The 23073-nt window shown below is 40.9% G+C and overlaps 1 protein-coding gene across 1 annotated transcript in view; it reads left to right on the top strand.

The window, feature by feature from the left end:
• Positions 1–22007, top strand: part of LOC121518614 (protocadherin-16-like) — a 134937-nt gene extending 112930 nt beyond the window's left edge. The window contains exons 11-29 of the mRNA XM_041801048.1: positions 86–243; positions 3471–3911; positions 5350–5645; positions 5764–5879; positions 9742–9981; positions 11083–11208; positions 11292–11501; positions 12318–12574; positions 12661–12867; positions 13132–13528; positions 13649–13762; positions 13904–14115; positions 14203–14354; positions 14695–14825; positions 14946–15232; positions 17049–17190; positions 17275–17446; positions 17532–17941; positions 18060–22007. Coding sequence (XP_041656982.1) covers positions 86–243; positions 3471–3911; positions 5350–5645; positions 5764–5879; positions 9742–9981; positions 11083–11208; positions 11292–11501; positions 12318–12574; positions 12661–12867; positions 13132–13528; positions 13649–13762; positions 13904–14115; positions 14203–14354; positions 14695–14825; positions 14946–15232; positions 17049–17190; positions 17275–17446; positions 17532–17941; positions 18060–20104 — 6113 coding nt within the window. The 3' untranslated portion in view covers positions 20105–22007. The remainder of the gene's footprint in view (positions 1–85; positions 244–3470; positions 3912–5349; positions 5646–5763; positions 5880–9741; positions 9982–11082; positions 11209–11291; positions 11502–12317; positions 12575–12660; positions 12868–13131; positions 13529–13648; positions 13763–13903; positions 14116–14202; positions 14355–14694; positions 14826–14945; positions 15233–17048; positions 17191–17274; positions 17447–17531; positions 17942–18059) is intronic.
• The last annotated feature ends 1066 nt before the right edge of the window (positions 22008–23073 follow it).

The raw sequence follows: 23073 nt of genomic DNA, 5'->3' as shown, positions 1-23073 counted from the left end.
GTCACTGAAATACTATGTTGAAGATATGTTTTATCAAAAAACCTCAACTTAAAGCTGATAACCATATTTGTTGCATCATTTGTAGGACCTAGAGCAGAGCGTTTCTCCTTAAACCCAACCAGTGGCGAGCTGAGAACCGCTTCCCCTCTGAGATGGGCCGAGCGATCTGAGTACACCTTCACTGTGACTGCTGCTGACCACGGTACACCAGGTCTGAGCTCCACCTGCCAGCTACGGATACAGGTAACTACAACTGGAATATTCTAAAATCCTGGTACATCCCTGTTGCATGTTTAAACTCTAACCCATTTTTGTGACTCCAAAATATTTAAAAAATCCCCAGCCAAGTGGATGCAAAGGTTAATGTGCTGACCAAACCTCGAACTGTCACATCCACTCATTACCTCAGTCCTTTTACATTCCTTGCTCCGAGTAATTTCCTCAAACTGTGCACAAACCAACAGTATAACTGTCACAGGAATTGGAAAAGGAGGTAAATATGAGAAGGAGAGAGGTTGAACCTGTGCCTGAACAAACAAAAGCATCTCTTCAATCTACTGTGTGTTTCCTGCTCCAAAGGTTAGTAGGGTAACAAAAACCCAAGGTGAGAAACCCAGAGCTGCAGGAGGGAGCTGGTCTGGTCTGAGTTATTGCCCTGAACTTTCTGTAGTCAGGTCAGTCCTGTGTATCGGCATGCAGCATCAGGAATGCAACAGTGGGAATAACAGCAGTGTTATGGTTCACTTTGACTGCAGAGGGTTAAGCTCTGTGATTTTATGTGATGTGATTTCAGAAAGGAAAAGGATGCTAATTACACCAGGAGAGTTTGCCTTAGATTTCCCCTCAACCTGCTTGTGCAACTTTGAGATTACACAGAGGGGAAACAGCCACCTTGGAATCAAATGCTCCCAGATGAGATCTAAAGAGAGCCAGCTGCGTCGAATAACAGCAAAAGGGAGAGAGAGAGGGAGGGGAGAGCAGGAATCTATGTTACTGCACAGTAGCTAGCAGTGATACACCTACTGTACATAGAGCCATGACACTTTCAAACACTTTCATGAGGTAACATTTCCAGGTAATGATTTTGAGATCACATTTCATACAGCTGTGAGTAAAATTAGACATGGGATACGCCACAAGTCGTATTAGTGTGTAAAGGGGGGGGGGGGGCGTATAGTGGAAACACAAGGAAAATAGAATACAGCCTGCTACACTCTCTGGTAAAGCATCATAGTCAAAATAACTCATACACCTGGGATGTAATCCAGCGTATGACTCCACGGCTCTGGAATCATATCATGGTTAATGCAAACATTGCTGAATATGGATGTTAAAATACTTCCAGCGACTGAAATCATTTTAATTTATAAGGTCATCACTTCGAGGTCATTTTAACTTTATGTATTTTTTCCACATTGTACATATTTGAAGACTTTCCACCATTTTAATAAATTAGAATACTAAATGAGATCCAGCATGCCAACAGTCATCCTCACTCAGCAAGTCTGGCACTTCTAATGCAAGAAATCCTGCACAAATTTACATGAACTTAATGCTGGAAAAACTGTCTGACTGCAGACCATGATATAAAGGATGCATTAGTTTTACACTGATATCAGCCCATATCAGCCCTGTTGACAGACATCACCCCATTAGCAGACTGTGGAGAGTGAAAATAAAGGCAGAGGGGAAGACACACCTTGGAGTGGTGCCAAAGTAGCACAATTTTAGTTTTAGTTTGAGCACTAATCCGTAAAATACAACACAGATACAGATGATCAGCAAAACATATCAGTCTTAATGATTGGCCAGACCAATAACTGGTTGACCCCTACTCTTAAATGACAGCTAGGCAACTTATAATGCCTGTTTAATCTGAGTAAAAAACAGCTAATGTAGGCCTGTTTGTGTTATTCAGCCAAAGGTGGTGTAACATTTACAAACATACTGCTCCAGCATTAAAGCACTACAGTAACTGAATAGTTTGATTAGCATTAGCTTGTGAAAGCTAGCATTAGCCAGGCTAATACTGTAACGCTAGTTTTTGAATTTTTCCTTAAACTTTGCAAAAACTCTGCTGATCTGATGAACTGTTGGAGTTTATTCCTCAGGGTTATGGCTAGAACAAGAAGCATGATCACCTTTAGTTGTGAAGTTAGAGGATTGGATGAAAGAGGGCTGAGATTAGATGATATGAGCAGGCGAGGGTTGATACAGGTCAGAGATGTAACTCGTGGTGAGGTCATGCAGCCATTTTTTTACTTTACTGTACTTTATGAGCGAGAAACACAGTTTTGTAGTTGATTCTGAATTTCACTGGAAGCCTATAAAGAGATGCAAAAATGGGTGTGATATGCAACCAGTGAGCTGGTTCTAGCTAATAGTCTGACTGCTGAATTTTGATGATAAAGAGTTTAGAGATCGCTGATTAAGGTATGTGTAAAGAAAGCTGCAATAATCTAGTTTTGGAGAAAATGAAAGTGTGTATGAGTTCCAGGTCTGAAGGTGAATGGATTTATCTGATTTTGACAATGTTACATAAATGTCAAAAAAGCTGTGTATTATGATCCTGTGCATTAACATGTCAGACAAAAAAGAAAGTGTAATGCAGCCTCTCTAAGTATTCTAGTTTGTCTGTAGTGCTGTGTTTTAGCTTTTCCTAAAAATAGAACCCCTTTACTGCAGGACATTTGGTTTGCTATAAATTATAACCCCAAATGTCTGCACATTGGGTCAGCACATAAGGCTAAGTTATCCACATTCCTCCTTCCCTCATCTTACAGGTTTGTCCTTGCTCTTCTGTTTCTGCCAGAAAGACACATTTTATCATCTGAGATCTTGGTAAAGAAAGCGATGGATGGTGCATGAATGGATTTTTGATGATGAAACAAGAGCTTGTTAAAATCTGCTTTTGTTTGCTGTCTTCTCAAAGCTTTGATCCGTCCCGTAACCATAAAATGGCTTGAGGCTGTTGCAGAGAGCGGTGAAAGCCTGCTGGCACTAGACTGGAGCATATGGATGTTGCTCTTATTTACTCTGCTGGAATATTTACATCCCCCTCCCATTACACCCCTCATTATCTGGTCACAGGTCAACAATGCTGGCTCTCATCTCAAGGCCAGAATGCTGCAGTGTTAAGATATTTGCTGGAAGGAGTGCACATACTGTAATGTCTTCATATATGTGAGGATGCCTGTGAGGCTTATTTTAGTAGCAACAATAAAGGAGAAACAGACTGCAGCCCAAGGCTATGTTTAGGGATGGGCTTGGGTGGGAACCTTGAAGCTTATTTTCTGCAAAAGAAATCAGATCCTGTAAAACTCACTGGACAGTATACCTCTGAGCATTATCTTTATGCTTGGTCAGGTCTGTTTCCAGGGATTGGCCTGTGAAAGTTTAAAGGATTCAGTGCAACGTAAGCTGAGATAAAAATGATCTTTTAACCCTCTTTCTGTGTTTTTTTCCTCTAGATTCTCAGCTCCACCAGGTCAAGCCCCAAGCCCAACACGCTCCGCATGACCTTGAACACAGTGGAAGGAGCAGCACCAGGCTCGATCATCGGCTCTGTCCAACCACATGACCAGCATGAATCTGCTCTATTGGACGGTCAGGTGACCTACCTGGTAGTAGGCGGAACAGACCGGGATGGGACTTTCATGGTTGACCGTTTAAAGGGTGACGTGATCCTCGTACGAGAGCTGGACTATGAGAAGGGGTCAAGGTACACGCTGCAGATTGAGGTGTCTGACTTTTCCCAAGCATTTCCCAGCAGCCACCTGGTGCAGCTGGATATCAACGTGCAGGACAGCAATGATCATGCCCCTCAGTTTACTGAAGACCCTGTTACCATAGTGATACCTGAGAACATAGAGCCAGGGGCTTCCATATACACTTTCCAGGCTCTGGATCAGGTGAGTGTCTGATTAAACTATTAGGAAGCCTATCAACTTACTTTTTTGTTCAAAGTAAGTTCTTACAATGGAAAAAGGCTGTAACTAATGAACGATTGATTGCCATCTGAATATCATACATGCTAATTAAATTAAAAGTATACAAAAAATAATAATAATGAAAGAAATAGACAGTGTGGAAGTAAGCCTTAACAGTGGGTAAACATATTTAACAGTTTTGAAAGGAGAAGGATGAGATTGTCACTTACTTTACCTTGCCATATGTCTACATTTAAAAAAATATGACACAAATATCTACCTGGAGACAACTCCAGAAAAAAATAAACAAATCAATAGAATGCATATATAGGAAAATAAAATAAATATGTAAATCAGTCAGTTACATAGACAGAAAAAAATCCATACATTAATCAATTAAATCAATACATAATCAGTCAAATAAGTAAAACAAGTGAATTGAGCAAAAAATTCTGCACATAAATCAAAATATTCAAGTAAATGAGTAAAATAAGTGCATTAAGCAATAAAATTCATACATTAATTCGAGAAATACATATATGATAAAAAGCATACATATGGTAAGAAAGTAAAATAATAACTTACAGCAATCAAATGAAATCTTAAATGACTTGAAATATTTGTAAATTAGTAAATTATATTCATAAATAAGCGTAAGAAACTACATTGATAATATAAAGATATATGACACCAAAAAAGTAATCAGTGCAGAAGTGTACATGAGGTGAGGCATTTCACCACAGTGAGCCTTCTTACAGTAGTTGAGTTAAATTAAATAGATTAATTAGAGCAAATGTGCATATGAGGTGAGGCATTTTACCACAGTGAGCTCTCCTACAGTACATGAGTGATAGTAGGTAGATTGATAAGGGCAAATTTGTTACTAAGGTGAGGAATTTTACAACAGTGAGCCTTCTTACAGTATTTGAGTTACATTAAATAGATTAATTAGAGCAAATGTTCACATGAGGTAAGGCATTTTACCACAGTGAGCCTTCTTACAGTATTTGAGTTACATTAAATAGATTAATTAGAGCAAATGTTCACATGAGGTAAGGCATTTTACCACAGTGAGCTTTGTTACAGTATTTGTGAACTACAAAGCCATGAGAGACAGTGGAGGATATTTTACATTAAGCAGGGCTAAGGTGCTTGTGAAATAAAAGTTCTTCTTTCTGACACTCCGTGACTGTTGAGTGTCCATCAGTCAACTAGCAAGCAAATCTACCTATCAATACCTTTAAATTCTTTAAAAAGGAAGATCTGATTAAATCACCAGTTAAGTAACATGATAATGACGAACTACTGAATAAAAAGTAAGACTCAACTGCAAGAAAACTAAAACACTTTTAAGTGTTTTTCCTGTCTGTATCGAAATTTTCACCCACATTCATATTTAATGTGTTTTCCTTTTTCACAGGACGGCAGTGGACCCAATAGTGAAGTCCTTTACTCCATCGAGCATTACTGGCCTGACACACCTGACCTCTTGACCCTTGACCCAGCCAGTGGAGTCCTCACTCTGGGGCAGAAGCTGGATCGTGAGTCTACACCATCCCTCTTCCTCGTGGTACGGGCCACAGACCAGGCGGCGGATCCCTCTCAGAGACACTGGGGGTCGGTCACAGCCCGGGTGTTTGTGACAGATGAAAATGACAATGCGCCGGTGTTCAACTCTCCGCCTGCTGTCAGTGTCATGGAGGATCAGCCTGTAGGGTGAGTGGGTGATCTAACTGTTCCTTTTGATACCATGTCTCTTCTTATCTTTTCATGTCTCTAAACTAGTTGAAGTGGTCGCCATCTTTGCTGTTAACTTACATATTTCCATTCACAGATTTGTGATTTTGTATGTGATGGCTCGAGATGAAGATGAAGGAGAAAATGGGAGAGTGTCGTACAGAATCCAGGCAGGCAACAGCGCCGGTCGCTTTAGTCTGAACCCCAACACTGGTGAGCTGATTTTCAGTATTTCAGCATTTTTTGGTGCATTAATAGTCCTGCTTTAAATTATTTAACACAGCGGGACTTCAATGTGGCCTTTTTCTTTAGGGTTTCATGACTGATATATAATCAGTTTCCCACCCATTAAAGCCCTCTGAATGAAGAGAACTTTCCAGAAGATCAGAATTATTCTCTGAAGTGCTGCTAAAACACTCGTAACCCTCTTTAGTAGATCATCTTTCAATGCCTTATAGAGCAATATTTCTCTTCAATGGAACCTCAGCGTTCTTATTCTTGACTGGTTTGTTCATGGGAACTGATTCGAGACTTGGCCTTTGATATTTTATGTATAGATATATATGTGAATGTATAATCTATTCATTGACAGACTTTGTGATAGGGCATGCTCAGATCTGGCTGGGAAGGGATTAGAAATCAGGAGACAGGAGATTTAATGCAGCTTCCAGATGGAAGAAAGTCTTAACTTCATTACTGTCAAGTGTCAGCTGTAGTAGCAGGGCTTGATTTCTCCTCTGGTTTGTTTCTCAGTCAGTGTGGTGTCACAGTCACTGTTAATAATAGCTGTAACAGTAGATTAGCATTGTATTGTGAAGACATTTACCAAACTCCCTGGCTAACGGTGGGAGGTTTCATTAGCCTGATTAGTGCTTATAAATTATACGTCTGCTCTGCCAACATGAACTTTCTGCGATTTCACATTACAGCTGCTTTACTGCTACTTTTATTAACCACTTGAAAGCTAATGCTTCCACCATTTCTCCACAAGGAGCGTCAGAATGAGAGGGCATGCTGTTTGGGGATTTCATTAACATTGAAACTAAACTTACAGTTAAAAGAGAAAAATATCCAACCTTTTACACAGGTTTTCCTTTACAAAACCATGCCATTTTATCTTATGAAAAGTAGTTGTTTGAAACAAACTAAAGGTTTGGGAAAGTGGGGTGAAAAGAGGTGGTGGTAGGAGGCAACATCTGGAGTTGAGATGAACTGGATTGAGTGGGGGTTTGAAGTAGGAAGGGACAAATTTGTGTCAAACAAAGTACAGAGGAATGAGTGGATTTGATTAGATGAAGTTGTCAGAAACCTGGAAGTTGAGACTCAGGTTGAGAGGGGTCTGGCTGCAGACTGTACATCTCTGATGGACACTCTCACAGGCATCTGAGGCACCGTATACCTCAGAGAGCAAGTGCCGTAATTTGCCAGTACAGTATATTGCTAGTTTTAGATATTGTTTTTAAATTCAGTTATTTTCACAAAGTCTTTTAGTTATGTTCATGAAACAAACACTTTGCAAACATCTCAGACCAAGCAACATTCATAAATAAAATTGAGGAAAAAGGCCAAAGGTCTAACAAAGGTTTAAAGTATTTGTAGACCTGTTTTAGAAGTGGTTACATGAACTGTGGCTCGCTTTAGCTTTATAAAGCTAAAATAGCTATGCTACCTCTGTAGTTAATGTTACTACATAATCCAGTGTAGCTAAGTTAGCTTTAGCAACATGAGTTAAGCAAATGTAGCAAATAACATTGCAACACAGATGATTACATAGCTTAAATAACTGCTTTTTGAGCTTAGCTATAGGTCCTTTAGCTTTGTGGCTCTGTTAGCTCCATAGCACCATTAGCTACATAGCTCCTTAGCTCTGTTAGCTACTTAGCTTATGCAGCTAACAGAGCTATGTAAGCTATGTTTGTTGCGTAAGAATGTTTTCATGGAGGACAAGCTTTTTCCTGTAAGTGGACTGTTTACTCAACTTTAAAAAATATTTTGTAATGTTTTATAATGTTTTGCAGGTCAGGGTCTTTTAACTTCTAAGTTTTGGTATCCTGACCATTACTTTAACTCCAATCCTAAATGGAAGTTAAATCTGGTTTCATTTAGAAAGTTTTATCGTGTATGTCCGTTCTGAGATATGTGGCGTCTCAGATGAATGGCCTGCAGCCAGGCTTTCTTGCTCAGGATGGCACATCTTCACAGGCAAGGAAGACAGAAATTGGGCCTGAAGGGGAAGGTGTTGAGAGCTGAAACAAACAGGAGAAAGTTTGACATTCTCAAATACATATGCTTACTTATGAAGAAGGCATAGTCTTGATCCTAAACATATGTTTTAATATCCCCATTATGACTGCAGCACTGAACTACATGATAAAGCATGATTTGCTGTGCAAAATGGTGTTTTTATCCACCTGAAATTAAGAATGATGTATTGTTTATTGTGTCACTGGAAATCCTAAGATCTTGTATAGAAAATAAATTAAATTATATATAATTTGTGCCAATAAAACCGATGCTGTAACCAAAACTCTAAACTTGCTGCAGAGAAACAAGATGAAATATTAAATGTTTTGCATCTGTTTGTGTTTGGCTGAAACATGTAAGCTACCAAAACCTCACAGGAACATCAGAGCTTTCGCCTCGCACTAAAGTCAGCACACTGTGTGCATGGTTTGATTTATACATCACAAACAAACTCGTATTTTCTTCTGGCCTTTTTATTTTGGCACTTTTATTTTGGCTTCTTTCTTGTAGTTGGGTTGTCACGAGTGTGGGGTGTAGATGTAAAAGCTTACTTAGGCTGAAGTCTCACAAGAAGAGGTATGATTAACTCTTTCTTGTTTAAGCTGGATACTGATATGTGTAATGAGGCTTTATTATCTATATTATTATTTATGATGCCTAAAACTGCTGCAAGGGGAGAGGTGTCATACAAAGTGATGGACAGCACACTGAAACATGCCCTTGTTACTATGAGTGAAACATTTGTTACAGTAAGGGATAATGTTAAGTCCCCCTTTATAGAGGTCAGCAAAGGAGTACCCTAGGGTTCCATCCTTGGGCCACTTCTTTTTAACTCTACATACAGATTACAATGCAGGGGCAACAGGAAACTGCAAAATCCAACTTCATACAGATGATGAACAGGATGAACAGTCTAGCCTCTCGCAGCTAAAAACCTGATTTTATCTTTTTCGAGCAAGCTCTTGTTCACTTCAAACTGATACTGAACACATTAGATGATGTTAGCATTGAACGTGTCCAAAAGTTCAAATACCTGGGTATATGGTGAGATCAGCATCTGTCTTTTAGGTCTTATATTTCAAATTTATTTGGGAAAGTAAGAACTGAGCTAGGTTTTCTTTACAGAAATGAATCTTGCCTAACAGTGAGAAATAGAAATAAAGATTGTCCAGGCAACAATTTTACTGGTTTTACGGAAAGCTGTCACCACTAAAAGCAATCCCAGAAAACCTTGCAAGTAGTTCTGAACCAGAAAGGTCATGCTTTTATTTTAAAGATTTATTTTGGGGCTCTTAGAGATAGGACAGGGGATAGAATCAGAAACAGGGATGAGAATGGGTGAATGGTCAATACGGGAAAGGAGCCACAGGTTGGACCCAAACCCAAACTTTCCATGTCCATGAAGCAAGATCTAACCACTAGGCAGTATGTGCCCTGTCAGGTCACTTTTAACAGCTTTCCTTCCCCGTTATGTAAAATTGTTACATTAAGCAAAAATGTTGGGTTGGGTTGGGTTTGGGGGAGGGGGTGTCCATGGCAGCTGTCACAGCCTTTAAGAAAACCTTTAGTCAGTGTCCAAACTGCCAGAAGAGAATAACAGGGATGAAGTAACTGTGGTCTCTCATTTACTGTGGAAAGTCTTGTAAAGCAAAGCTGTAAGGGTTTTGTTTTAACTGGTCCTTTAGGCACACAAATTCTGCCTCTCAGGTACACAAAATTAATCTAAATGCACTCTCAGACCCAAGCACAACAACATGCATGTTTAATGAGCGTAACGATCAACTAAAGAAATTGAGTTTTTTGTTAAGTTCACTTTTTCTTTCTCTTGTAGGCTCTCTCTCCATTCTGAAGGCCTTGGACAGAGAGGAGCAGGAGGTCTTTAACCTGACCATTGTAGCAGAGGATCATGGGATACCTCAGCTGTCCACTTCCCAGGTGCTGTGTGTGCAGGTGATTGATGTGAACGATGAAGCTCCAGTGTTCCAACGAGCAGAGTTCGAGAGTCAGGTGATGGAAAACCAAGGACCAGGAACCACGGTGCTGAAAGTGACCGCTACTGACAGGGACCAAGGTTGGTCTAAGTGTGAACTTTAAATGCAATATTGATAGAACAAACTGAGTGTATAGCATTGGTCCAGGCTGGCCACAGAGTCATAAACTGTCATGTGAATGAGATTAGCTAATCTCATTCCAGATGATTCGGTTTTAAGCATGCTATTGGCTAATCACACTCGTGCATCCATATTTAAGCTGCTCTAGCCTTCCACTTTTTGCTGCTCCCTCTGCAAGATGCTTTTTGCAACCCTCCTCCACCCCAGCTCCTCATTTGTTCTTCACATGACTTAATCAAAGTCATTCTGTTGTCATTGATGCCTGCTCTGCTCTGGGTTTATTGCTGCTTCTCTCCCAGCCTCAGGCACAGGAAAGGCAGGAATGTGTGCTGTTCCTATTTGATGCTGTCCACATAGGCTCGTGGAAGGGCAGGGGGATATCAGAACAGTCACACTGCCAAATATAAATAACACTAATAGGTGCAAGATTATTAATGCTTATAAAGAAAAATATTTATAACTGCAGATCAAGTGTTCCTGACTAAACAACTTTCAATAAGCAAACAGTTAACATTGAAAATCACCTTCTTATGGTTGTAAATGGGCCTTTTTTCTCTTAGAAAATATGTATTGCACACATTTTTTTTTACAAGATTTCACAAAATATTGAAGTAGCTGCTGTAGATCCCATAAAAGACTGGACACATTTATTCTTTTGGCTAGTAAAAGCTTTATTAAATGATGAGAAGTACTGATTTAGGGGCAGGACATCATCATGACAATTTGTAAAATGTAAGAAAGGTTACAGAATGTACTGTAGGAAAAATGAATTAAAAGTACAGCTTTCACAAGGGGCATACGAGTGAAGTAGAAATGCTTGAGAACTAAACAATGGACACATAAATGGTTCTGAGTAACCAAACTGCTTTAATCTGTACCACATGTTAATGAAAATGTGTGGTTGCAATTATCCAGAGCCTTGTAATTCTGTGCCTTTCATTAGGACTTGCTAGCGGCTTTGTGTTTGTAAATGCCTCTGCTTTAGGGCTCTTAATGTTGAGTGTTTCTTTTATTGCTTGTATTGTAGTTGTCAGGCTGATTTATTGTCTTTTTCAATGCAGGATCCAACGGCCAAGTGACATATGGAGGTGTGACTGAGGAAGGCTTCATCATCAACCCCGTGACTGGAGTCATCACCACCACGAGAGAGCTGGACGCAGAGCTACAGAACCACTACACACTTACTGGTACTGATACATCCATTCACTGTTAAATACCACAAAGTGGCTTTTAGAACTTCCTTTTACCAACAATTTCCATTTCTTCTTAGTGTATGCCAGGGATGGAGGGCTGCCTCCTAACTTTGCCAAAGCTGTGGTTCGTGTGGAGGTGCAGGATGTGAATGACAACACTCCAGTTTTTGCAAAGTCATGGTACGGACTGGATGTGCCGGAAAATCAGGCCCCTGTGGAGCTGTGTTTTCTCAAGGCCACAGACCCGGACTCAGGTCCTGGTGGAGAACTGGAGTACAGGATCACTGGTGAGAAAGTATTTTATTAGAATTAGTAGGAATATTTTATTCATTATCTTTTTAAGGAACCATGCATAGTACCTAAAATAACTCTTGCAATCTGATCAGTCTAATAACCCACTGGCAATAAATGCCTGCCATCATCTGATAGACGCTGTATGTGAATTTGTAAGCAATTTCAGTGAAGCTTGCTGTTGATTTTCATCTGCACTCCCTTGGGTGGTCACAGTTTTTAAAAGGGTATAAAACTGAATTAACTGGCCAATAGCACACATACATAGATACCACAAAAAAGCTCATCACAAACTGTCAAACTAGCTGAGTATCATCATTATACGACTGAAAAGGAATAAAATGCACCGCAGTTGATGTAATTGCAGCTCCAGAGTGTGCCAGATTGGAAAATGCTGAAAATATTTTTGGAGAGAGGGAATCTCTGTCATTTTTAATGTTTTTAACCTTAAATGGATCCAGTTGAATGTTTTCAGATTAATACTGTTGGAATATAGTGTATATGCCACTGATTATTGCAACAAACTCATTCATCATGCATTAAATGTAGTTGGTTAGGTATGGATTTAGTCATACCTTGTAAGGAAATGATCCATGCTGCATTTTGAGCAATGTATGCTTTTGATATCAATCTCTTGCTCCATATGAAGATGAGACATGCGTTTAGTGGCTCTCAGCTTTGGACCTGTTTTTTTTCTCTTTAATTTTCAAGTATTTAATTTACCTGTATGGCGGACTTTTAGACTTTCACCTAAGTAGTTGGCACTGATGTTTGCCTTTTATGCCATGTTGTTTTCCTTTTCTTCCATCCAGCCGGAGACTCTGATGGAGATTTTCAACTGGACAGCAGCACAGGAGCTCTCTCCACCTCCCGTGGACTTGACAGGGAGACTAAGGCTGAATACTCCTTGGAGGTGGTGGCGACAGACCGAGGAAGCCCTTCCCTAAGCACTACCGTGACTGTAGAAGTCAAAGTGCTGGATGTTAATGACAACAGCCCTGTGTTTAGCAAAGGGAGCTACTCTGTGGAAGTGTCCGAGGATGCTGCAGAGGGCTCACAAGTTCTGGAGGTGAATATAAAGACAAAAACTGAAAAATCAGAGTTCCTTTTAACACATAAATGACTTTTGAAACTACTGATGCCTCGCATTTACAGGTGGCAGCTGTAGATGCTGATGAAGACCTGAATGGGAAGGTTCTGTATTTCCTTAGCAAAGAGGCGCATGGAGCATTCAGTGTGGATGAGAACACTGGAATTATCACTACATCCGCTCCTCTGGACCGGGAAAAACTGGCTTCATACAGCTTTCAAGTGTTTGCTGTAGACCTTTCACCTGCTGCACCTAGGAACTCCTCAGCTCAGGTAAGTAAAGGGTTAAATGTTTAAGATGATCATTTTTATCAGTTTTTCAAAAAGAGAAATGTATCATATAGGTTAGGACTTCTTATTTTGTAAAGCACATATTAAAGATTAAAATTTAAAAAGTCACTTATTTACAATTTTTAATCATCTGTTATGTTTTGTAGGGTCTGAAATAAACTTCAAAAGTAATGCTAACCCTTACCCTAATTTCAAACATTAGCAGCAAATTAGGCATCTGACAACCGTGTGACCTTTTCATTGTAGGTGACAGTCACCATCCTAGATGTCAACGACAACACCCCCTTCTTCATCCAGGATCCACTTGTCATTGAAGTGTCCAGCAGACGTTCCCAGCGGGTTCTAGCCACCATGAAAGCTGAGGACAAAGACTTTGGGGCAAACGGTTCTGTGTTTTACCGTTTCGCCATGCCAGTGAAGGGCTTCAGCATCAACTCCCTGACAGGGGAGATACAGGCCACGGAGCCACTGGCAGATTTAACCCAGGCTCAGAGGACCCTGATAGTAGAGGCCATGGACCAGGGCAGTCCAGCTCAATCTGCCCAGGGAGTGGTGGTGATTTATGTGAAGGAAGTGGAGTACAGTGGAATTCGCTTCTCTAGAAATGCCAGAGATGTCAGCCTACAGGAAAATGCTGCAAAAGGTGTGACCGTGACACAGGAGGGAGAGGAATTATCATCTCACCATTTTGCCCTATATGCATTTTGAACTTTTTTTCTGGAGCATGCAAGTAATACTTTCTCTGTTGTACTTTAAAATACAGGCACAGCTGTGGCTCAAGCTCAGGCTCAGCACCCGGATGGGACACGGAAGGGTATCAGTTACAGCCTTTTTAGTGGGAACAAAAAGCAGGCCTTTACCATCAGCTCCACAACAGGTGACACACTGTGAAAATATTTTTTGATATATTATCCAAAAAATTTCTAGTAGACTTGTATTTGAAAATGAAAACTACTTTCTTTACAATATTAATAATCAGCCCCTTATATCTTGTTTTTCATTCAAATCTGTGTTTCAGGTGAAATCAGGGTGCAGAGCTCCAAGGGGCTGGACTTTGAAGACACCCCCAGACTCCGTCTTGTAGTCAAGGCAGAAAGTGTGTCCTCTACATCATTCATGGCTATAAACCTGATTTTGCAGGACGTCAATGACAACCTCCCTCGCTTCCAGCTGCAGAATTACGTGGCCTACATGAAAGAAGCACAGGGATATGAAATGCCAATCATACAGGTATTCTCAAATGAGACAAATACATATATACGGTAAGCATAGGGTTCAAAAACCTTCATTTTCCTTTCCTTTTCTTCCTTTCGTCAGGTCCTGGCTGAGGATGTTGATCAGGGCCAAAATGGTCAGGTGACGTACTCCATCCAGTCATCGGGCATGAGTGGCCTGTTCAAGATTGATCCAGTGACAGGAAGCATCACCACAGCGGCCATCATGGACCGTGAGATATTTACCCAGACAAAGTGAGAACAGACCTGTGGTTTACTAAACCTCAACAAAAACCTTTAATGTGCAAAATCTGAGAATATATATGAAAAGATGAATTATTTCCTTTGGCTCTTGCATGCTGTTGTGCAGATAAAGTCCACAATGCATTTTTACAAGCTAGTATAGCAATATAGAAGAAAAAATAGAAGTAGCACATCATGTGTTCTATCCATCAGCAAGTTCATGTTTGAATAGCTGGTGAGGAGGTTGAAATCATCTTCATAAAATATAAAAATAGTTTAAAAAAATCTCGATGGCAGCTTTATCAGTGCTACCGTTTCATAGAAACAACCTTTTTTGTCTGCCCAATCACAGGCTCGTTGTTACAGCAACTGACAGAGGAAGCCCACGTCTGGCTGGTTCGGCCACATTAACAGTGATCATCGTTGACCAGAATGACAACAGTCCAACAATTCCCCTGCCTAAGGAAGTCCGCATCCCAGAGAGTAAGTCCTTTAATGCATAGGAATATATACCTGCTATTAACAGCAAATCTCAAACTGCCACCATCCAATCCTTTTGTATTTCTCAGAAGGGACTTTTAAACCTCTTTCTCCATCCACCAGATATGCTGATTGGCACAGAGATCACTCTTGTGACAGGCAACGATGTCGATTCCAGTCCTGCCCTCTCCTACTCCCTACAGCTGGATCCAACAGCGCTGGGAAAATTTGGAATTCACCGCTACAGCGGAGGTGTTTCACTCACAGCTCCTCTGGACTTTGAGGAGAAGACATGGTACACCGTGACTGTCAGAGCCACAGACAGTCAGCACCAAACTGAGGCTAACATTACAATTCTGGTGGAGGATATTAATGACAATGCACCTGCTTTTACACAAGATTTCTATCAGGTAAGATGGCAAGACCTTTTTCCTAGATGATCATTATAAAAAATATGTACAGATATGTGCGAAGTGAAGATTTCATTTTCACCTTAAAAGTTTGTTTACGTACAAACGTTCACTCAAACTCAAGGATGGATGGCTTGAATTTCAGAGGTCTAATTTCAAGGTTCTTGGCCATGACACCTCATATTTACCCCTTTCTTGTAAACACAATGTCCTAGAATACTTTGATGTGTTTTCTCCAAAATTTTGAGGAATCCCCACTCTCAAGGATTAACTGATAAGACTATGAAGATCTTAGCGCGAAGTCATTGGGACTCATGTACATCCTCTTCTTTCAAAACAGTCTGGCTGCAGATTGTTCATCTTTGATGGCCATGCTCACAGACAGTTCATCTGAGACTTCCTATATCTCAGAATGGAAATACATGCTAAAGCTTTCAAAATGAAATTGGATTAAACATTTTTTTGGATAAGGGCTTAAATAAGGGTTAGGATACCAAAAGTTAAAATCCTGACCTGCAAAACCTAATTAAAAAAAACATTGAATAAAGCTAAACAGTCTGCTTACCCAAAAAATGCTTATCCTCCATGAAAACATTTTTACTCAGCCATCATAGCTTTTGTAGTTCTATTAGCTATGTAGCTAATGTACCTAAAGCTAAGCTTACAAAGCAGCTACATAAGCTAGGTATCTATATATCTATGATTTCTACATAGCCAAGTTAGCTTTGGCTTAGTTTGCAAAGCTCATGTTGCTAGAGCTAACTTAGCTATAGATAAAAGAGCTTCGTAGCTAACAAAGCTACGTAGCTAAAGTTTTGCCCCATAAAGCAGCTTTTTAGATTTGTTATCTGCAGAGCTATGTTATCTTTAGCTACATGTGCTGAAGCTCACATGGCTAAAGCTTACTAAGCTACATTGGCTTATGTAGTTACCTTAATTACACAGCTAGTGTAGCTTTAGCTACAGCCAACAAAGCTTTAATGAGCCATTGTTCGTGTAACTACTTCTAAAACAGGTTTACACATAATTAAATCCCAGATTAGACCTTTGACTTTTTTCTCTGTTTTATTTATGAAATGATGCTCAGTCGGTAATGTTTGCAATGTGGCTTTTTCATGAATGTAACTGCCAGACTTTGTTTTTGGATTTAGTTGAATTTTTAAAAACTGGGTAAAATGCAAATTACGTTTCTCCTTTTCTGAGATATACACTTGTCTCAAATGAATGCTCTGTGAGAGTAGCCATCAGAAATGTACAGTCTGCAGCAAGACCCCTCTCCCTTCTTTAGACATTTCTAAGAACCACTTTTACACAGAAACCATCCCAGTACTTCTTCTCCCATCCCTGTACTTTCGTAGTCCACTAAATGTATTCCTCACAGAGGCATATAACAACCAGATGGTGGCTCTTGCTGTGTGCACCAGCTGCCTGGTAGAAAGACGCTTGGCGTGTCTAATAAAGGCTATTTGCAACCTGAGCATACACATAAAATGTGTGTTATCTACAAAAAAAAAATGTACATTGAACGGGTTCGGGTTGTAAAATGTAATTGTTTTTAACTGATTGGGGAATAGCTGCATAGATGATCTCATATTTTTTACTTCTCTGTCTCAGGAAATTACATCAGCATGACATAAGTTTAGGAAAAAAGAGCTTAAATATAAATTTTCAATTTCCCCTTAGTGGGCTAACTGTATGTTGATCATCTCAGCATGGGTTGGAGAATTTCTTTATATTATCTATGCAATCTAGTGTTAGCTTGTTTTTCATTTTTCTCTTTTGATCAAATGTTTTTATTAATATCTCTGCACCCTAGGTAACTCTGGCTGAGCACACACCGCCAGGAAGTGCAGTTGTCACTGTAACAGCAACTGACAGGGACTCTGGAGAGAACGGAAAGATCACCTACAGAGTGATGTCATCAACCCAGGAAGGTTTCTACATAGACCCCAACAATGGTAGGCATCCCACGTTGACTGCTTAATTAAACAGCATGAAAGTATCCTTCTTATCTCAGTGTTTCTCTCCTTTTCTGTATCCAGGAACACTGTTCATCAACCACAGAGCGGAGTTTGACCCTGAGCGTCCATCAGTTAGTATCATCATTGAAGCCTGTGATGGAGGATTGCCTTCCCTCTCCTCCCTCACCACTATCCAGGTTCAAATCTCTGATGTTAATGACAATGCTCCTGTATTTCACCACTCAGAGTACAGGTGAGCCCACATTCATTTGGTTCTAGATGGTTGAGATGTAAGCTTCATATTTGGCCTTACATATCTCATGGTCCTCTGTTTGCAGGGCAACGGTGTCAGAAGATACTATTCCAGGGTCAACAGTGCTCACTTTTGATGCCTTTGACAGTGACCTTTCCAGAGATAACTGTGGCTTTGACTTTGCAATTGCCAGTGGAAATGAGGGAAATGCCTTCCAGATTGAGAGCAGTGTGCGCTTCCTGGAGGGGCGGGGCTTTCAGACAGTGGGAACGCTGCTGTTGGCTGAGTGGCTTGACTTTGAAACCAAGCCGCTCTACAACCTCACTGTGGTGGTGTCGGATCGCGGTGTGCCCCAGAGAAGCTCCAGTGTTGCAGCAGTGATTACCATTGGTGATGTGAATGACAACCCTCCAGTGTTCAGCAGAGCAGAATATACTGTGTCAATGAGTGAGGGAGCTGCTGCAGGGACTGAGATAATACGACTGACTGCTACAGGTGGGCTTAAAATTTCTCTTTTGCCTACCTGTTGCCAATGTACTCTAGATTGTTTCACAATGACTATCTCAATTTGTCTCTCATATATCATTATTTTCTGCTGTTGTCCTTTTTCTAGACCCAGACTCGACTCCCAATGCTGAGGTCCAGTATACAATCAGTTCTGGCGATGAGGTGAACTTATTTACCATTGACCAGTGGACTGGAGCTCTGCGTCTTCAGCGAGCTCTTGACCGTGAGCACCAGTCAACACATATCGTCATCATCCAGGCCACAGATGGACAAGGCCACTTTGCACTAGCTCCAGTAATTGTTGAGGTGAAAGACATAAATGACAATCACCCATTTTTCCCTGTGGAGGTCCTGACAGCTAGTATTAGAGAAAACCAACCCGCCAACTCAGCTGTGACTGTTCTACATGCAATCGACCATGACACTGGAGTTTTTGGCCAGCTGAAGTACTACATGGTGGAGCGGGCAGGGGCAGGAAAAGACAGCTTTGCTGTTGACCAGAACTCTGGAGAAATCAGGAGCAAAATACCCTTTGACTTTGAAAAGATCAACTCTTTTAACTTTGTAGCAGTGGCAGTAGATTCTGGCAACCATTCAGCCACTGTCACCGTACAAGTGTTTGTCACAGGCGTGGATGAATACGACCCACTCTTTGTAGCCTCAGATTTCTCCTTTGAAGTCCCAGAGGGGGCAAAGAAAGGCCAGAGCATTGGCCAAGTCCAGGCAAATGACGAGGATGAAGGAGTGGATGGTATTGTTCTTTACTCTCTTCCAACAAGTTCTCCGTACTTTGATGTCAACAAAACCACTGGGGTGATTTTCCTCAAGTTGGATAGTTCAGGCAGCAGTGGTAGCAGTGGCTCAGGCCGCACCAAACGGGAAACCAGGCTAATGACCCTGGATGTCAAAGCCCATAGTCCTCTAGATGCATCTCGCTCTACTACAGCCCAAGTCTCTATTGATGTCACAAACACCAACTTTGGTTTAGCTCCTGATGTCAACATTTTGCTGATCAGCATCATCACTGTGTCTCTTGGTTTTATTATTTTGTTGGTAGTCATGGCTGTAGTGGTGTTCTTTGTCAAGTCACGCAGAAGGAAGAAAGGCCAGGATGCAGGAAACAGAACTGTTGCCTCAGGAACTGCCCTGCAGAAATTGGACGATTGCAGCTCTGGACAAGGAGGGGACAGGATTTACCACCAGGCCTTGCCAGGCTATGCTGGGGATCAAGGGGCTGGTGGTGGTCCTTACACTAGAGGGGGCTCTCTGGATCCCTCTCACTCCAGTGGAAGAGGGTCAGCTGAGGCAGCAGAAGATGATGAGATCAGGATGATAAATGAATACCCCCGAGTTGCCTCCATCACCTCATCTATGCAGGAGCACATCTCAGCCAGAGGACCAGACTCTGGAATCCAGCAGGATGCTGACCAACTCTCTGACATCTCCTGTGAACCTGCAGCTTTGGAGGGGAGCAGCTGGTTTAAAGGGAAGAAACTAGGAAGTAGTCTCAGTGGGACCTTGCTCTCCGGCCAACTTCCAGTCTACAGGGATGAAGGCGGAGGGTACCTTGGTGTAGGTCGTGGCCTTAACATCTCCCTTCCAAAAGATTATGCCTTCCCTGAGGATGGTAAACCTTCAGTGGATGGTTCCCTCACAGCTATTGTTGCCAGTGACGAGGAGCTACGTGGAAGCTACAACTGGGATTACCTTCTCAACTGGTGTCCTCAGTTCCAGCCTTTGGCCAACGTGTTCACAGAGATTGCCAGGCTGAAGGACGAAACAGCCCAGCAGACCCAGAACCCTCGCCAACCCTTCCAGACCAAGCACAAAATAGATCCCAAACCTAGAATTGACCCTCCACCACTCATCACATCAGTGGCCCATCCAGGAGCCATGTCAGTTCCACCAAAGGTCCCAGTGATTGGACGGACATTCCCCCACTTAGCCTCACTGCGCAGGTCCCCGATCAGTCACGAGGGATCTATTTCATCAGCAGCAATGTCCCCTAGCTTCTCGCCCTCTCTGTCCCCTCTAGCAGCTCGATCTCCAGCTGTTTCTCCTTTTGGAGTCAACCAAGGTCCATCGGCATCCATGATTAGCACCAGGGAGCCCTCATTGGACCAGAGTCCTGATCATGAGATGAGAATATGAAGTTTGAAAAGTATTTATGAACTATAAAACCGACAACCAGAAGAAGGCTTTGGTTGTTTGGAATTAGATTAACTCAAGTGGAGGACAGTTGAATGGACGTTCTCATAAAAAACATTTTTGTCCAGGACATACTTGACCTTCCACTGGAAAAATATTTGAGTATTTCCGTTGCTCAGCAGTGTTACAGGATTACACAAAAGTGAAACGTGCCTGGGTTGACAAGACCATGTCAACAGTGACGCAGGTCTCCATGAACTGATCAGGGCCAAGAGCTTAACTCGCCTCTTCATGGGAATGTGCACTTAACCATGCCCTGCAGTCAGAGATCCCTTAGTGTGTAGATAAATAGATGTGTAGTTTTCTTGTTACCTCACTGGCTGGCCAGAGAGCTAAGGACCTTGTTCTACTCTTTGCGTCTGTGGACATTTTTACACGTCAGTGTTAACCTTATCCAGAAGCTGCTTTTAAAATGGCATCTGGATGTTTGTGTGTGAATCCCATGGACCGAAAGATGGTGTTTGTTTTCGCAAAGACATTGACCCATTGAGTTGCCATCACATAGTGTAAGAGCAATGGAAATTATTGTTTTCTCACCATTTAAAAAGACACTTCCTTTGATTTTTACTTTTATTTTTATATATTTTTATATGAAATTATGATTTCAGACCCAGAAATGCCATTATTCATGGAGAGGTTTTTGTTTTTGTGTATTTGCATATATGTATATTTGTATGCAGGCTATGCTATGTAATGTGTGTGTCTCATAGGTTTTTTAGAAACTCTTGTGACAGTTCTGATGTGAATGAGCGAATGATTTGTGTTTTAGCATTATTTATATGAAAAGAGGACTTGCTGCCATATTTGGACAGGAAACCAAGCACAGCTCACTCCCAGCTGTGTTGTACCTTAAGATTTTTTTTTTCTTTTTTTTGTCGAATTGTAGATCATCCCAAATGTAAAAAAAAAAAAAAAAAAAAAAGCAACTGGATGAAAACCTGTGATCGCTCTGCTTCTCCAGCAGTCCAGCACTCTGTCATGGTGTGCCCTCATGCACAACAGCACATTCCCCTTTGTTATTCAGGGACTGCCTAATTTGCTGATCACCTCTGTGTCTTTAAAGAAAGTGCTTCCCAAAATCAGTCATTAGCTTAAACGCATAGTACTGTGAAGTTTTTCATTTCAGCACAACAAAAAAGGCATGCAATGAATAAGCTGAGATTTTAACAGGAAAGTGGCATAACTTTGAAAAATGTAGCACATAAGCCAGATCATTGGGAAGCAAAGGCCTGAATGCATGAGCCCTGATGAATGTAAAAGGAGCAAGCAACCACTGCAGTATTTATTTTCCATGTTAAGTTCTGTTCTGTGCATTTTATTACAATGATTCAATCATTCTTGTTGTTGCCGGCATGATGAGGTGTTTTTGGGGTTCCATGTGTTTAACTCATCATATGCACCTTCTTTCTTTTCACTCGTCTTTCAGATCCAGTTTTAGCACTCTGCCAGCATAGCAAAGAGGCTAATGGCTTTAAGATTGTCATTCTCCCTTGTGTATTTTTCCCTCTAGCCTGTTTTCTTTTCATCCTATGAGGTAATTGTATTGATTGGATGTCCTCTTGGTTTCAAGAGATTACCTCTACCTCTGTATTTGTTTTTGTTTTTTTCAACCCTACCCTACACACCGCCTCTTGCAAAGCTGGCACTAAAAGCTACACATGCCACGAGCCTAACTTCAGCACAACCTATTCTTCTTGATTCATAATTATAATGTTTCAGAAACATTTCAGTGTTGGAGGAAATCCATTTGGAGTTCAGTTTGAGACCGCTGCCAGAGACTGATCAGTGGAGCAATGGGGAAAAAACAAGAGCTGTTCATGTATTTAAAGCAAATAATAAATTCCTACTGATCTCTTTTGACAAACTGCAGTCTGACTTCTTCTTTTCTTTCCCTTTTTTCAGAGAATTAAAGCCCAGATGTAAAAGGAAGAACTTTAATTAAACTAACATTCAGTTACTCCGGTTACTTTGACTGTGAATGTTAGTTTGCATTGCAAGCAACCTTAGCAACCATTCAAAAATGATTACTACAGGAAGTATAGATGGCTTTGAGTAAAATCCCAACAAAATATTAGGACATCTGGAGAAAGAATCCTCTAACACATAAGGTCAGCATATAAGTTTCAATAATGGCAGATACTAACCTGAAGTTGAAATGAAACAATAGCCTGTGCATTGCTGGATTAAGCCCGGAACAAAAGCAATCTGTGTACATCACTTACCATCCACACCACACATTTTTCAGAAACCCGTCTACTCTTTATTATTCTCTAGAAAAACATGGCAAGTCTTATTTTGATAAAGCACACATAAATCTAAACAGAGCAGGTGAATCCAGACAGGAAGTCAAACTTGGGCATGCATAGAGCATCTGGTCACTCTCAATATAAAACATGTACAAATTGACCATTCAAATCTTTGGACACTGGACTTGATTGAGGTTCTTGAAGACATTCCAGCTCTCTCCAAAGCACTTCTTCGGTTCTGGACAGTCTATTATTTATCTAATCTTATATTAACATGGGTGGAGACAGAATGCAGCACACAAAGTGGGTTCTTACAATTATACAGTATACAGTAGATGGTCTTTGCAGATGACATCATGCAGCAGTGGAGAACCTCTGGTGGAGGGCAAAAAGTGATGTCTGCAAAGAAAGCTATAAAAAAGGCCATGTTTTGGGCTGTTTACAATTGCCAAATGCTCAAAGCACAAAATAAACATTAATTCTTAAGCTACTCTTGGGTCCTGAAAGTAGTGAAATACTCAGGCAAAAAAGTTTTCAAAAACTCATGGCAAAACAGCAGCAAGCATTAACAAAGCTTCCATCCTAACTGTGGATGAGCATTGTCACACAGCACTCTTGTCTGGTCTGTTTCCACAAAGTTGTCCAGTTTGGTTCAGTACAGGTTTA

The sequence above is a fragment of the Cheilinus undulatus genome, linkage group 12 (assembly GCF_018320785.1).
Source record: "Cheilinus undulatus linkage group 12, ASM1832078v1, whole genome shotgun sequence".
NCBI lineage: Eukaryota > Metazoa > Chordata > Actinopteri > Labriformes > Labridae > Cheilinus > Cheilinus undulatus.
This window is presented reverse-complemented; position numbering and strand designations above follow the sequence as displayed.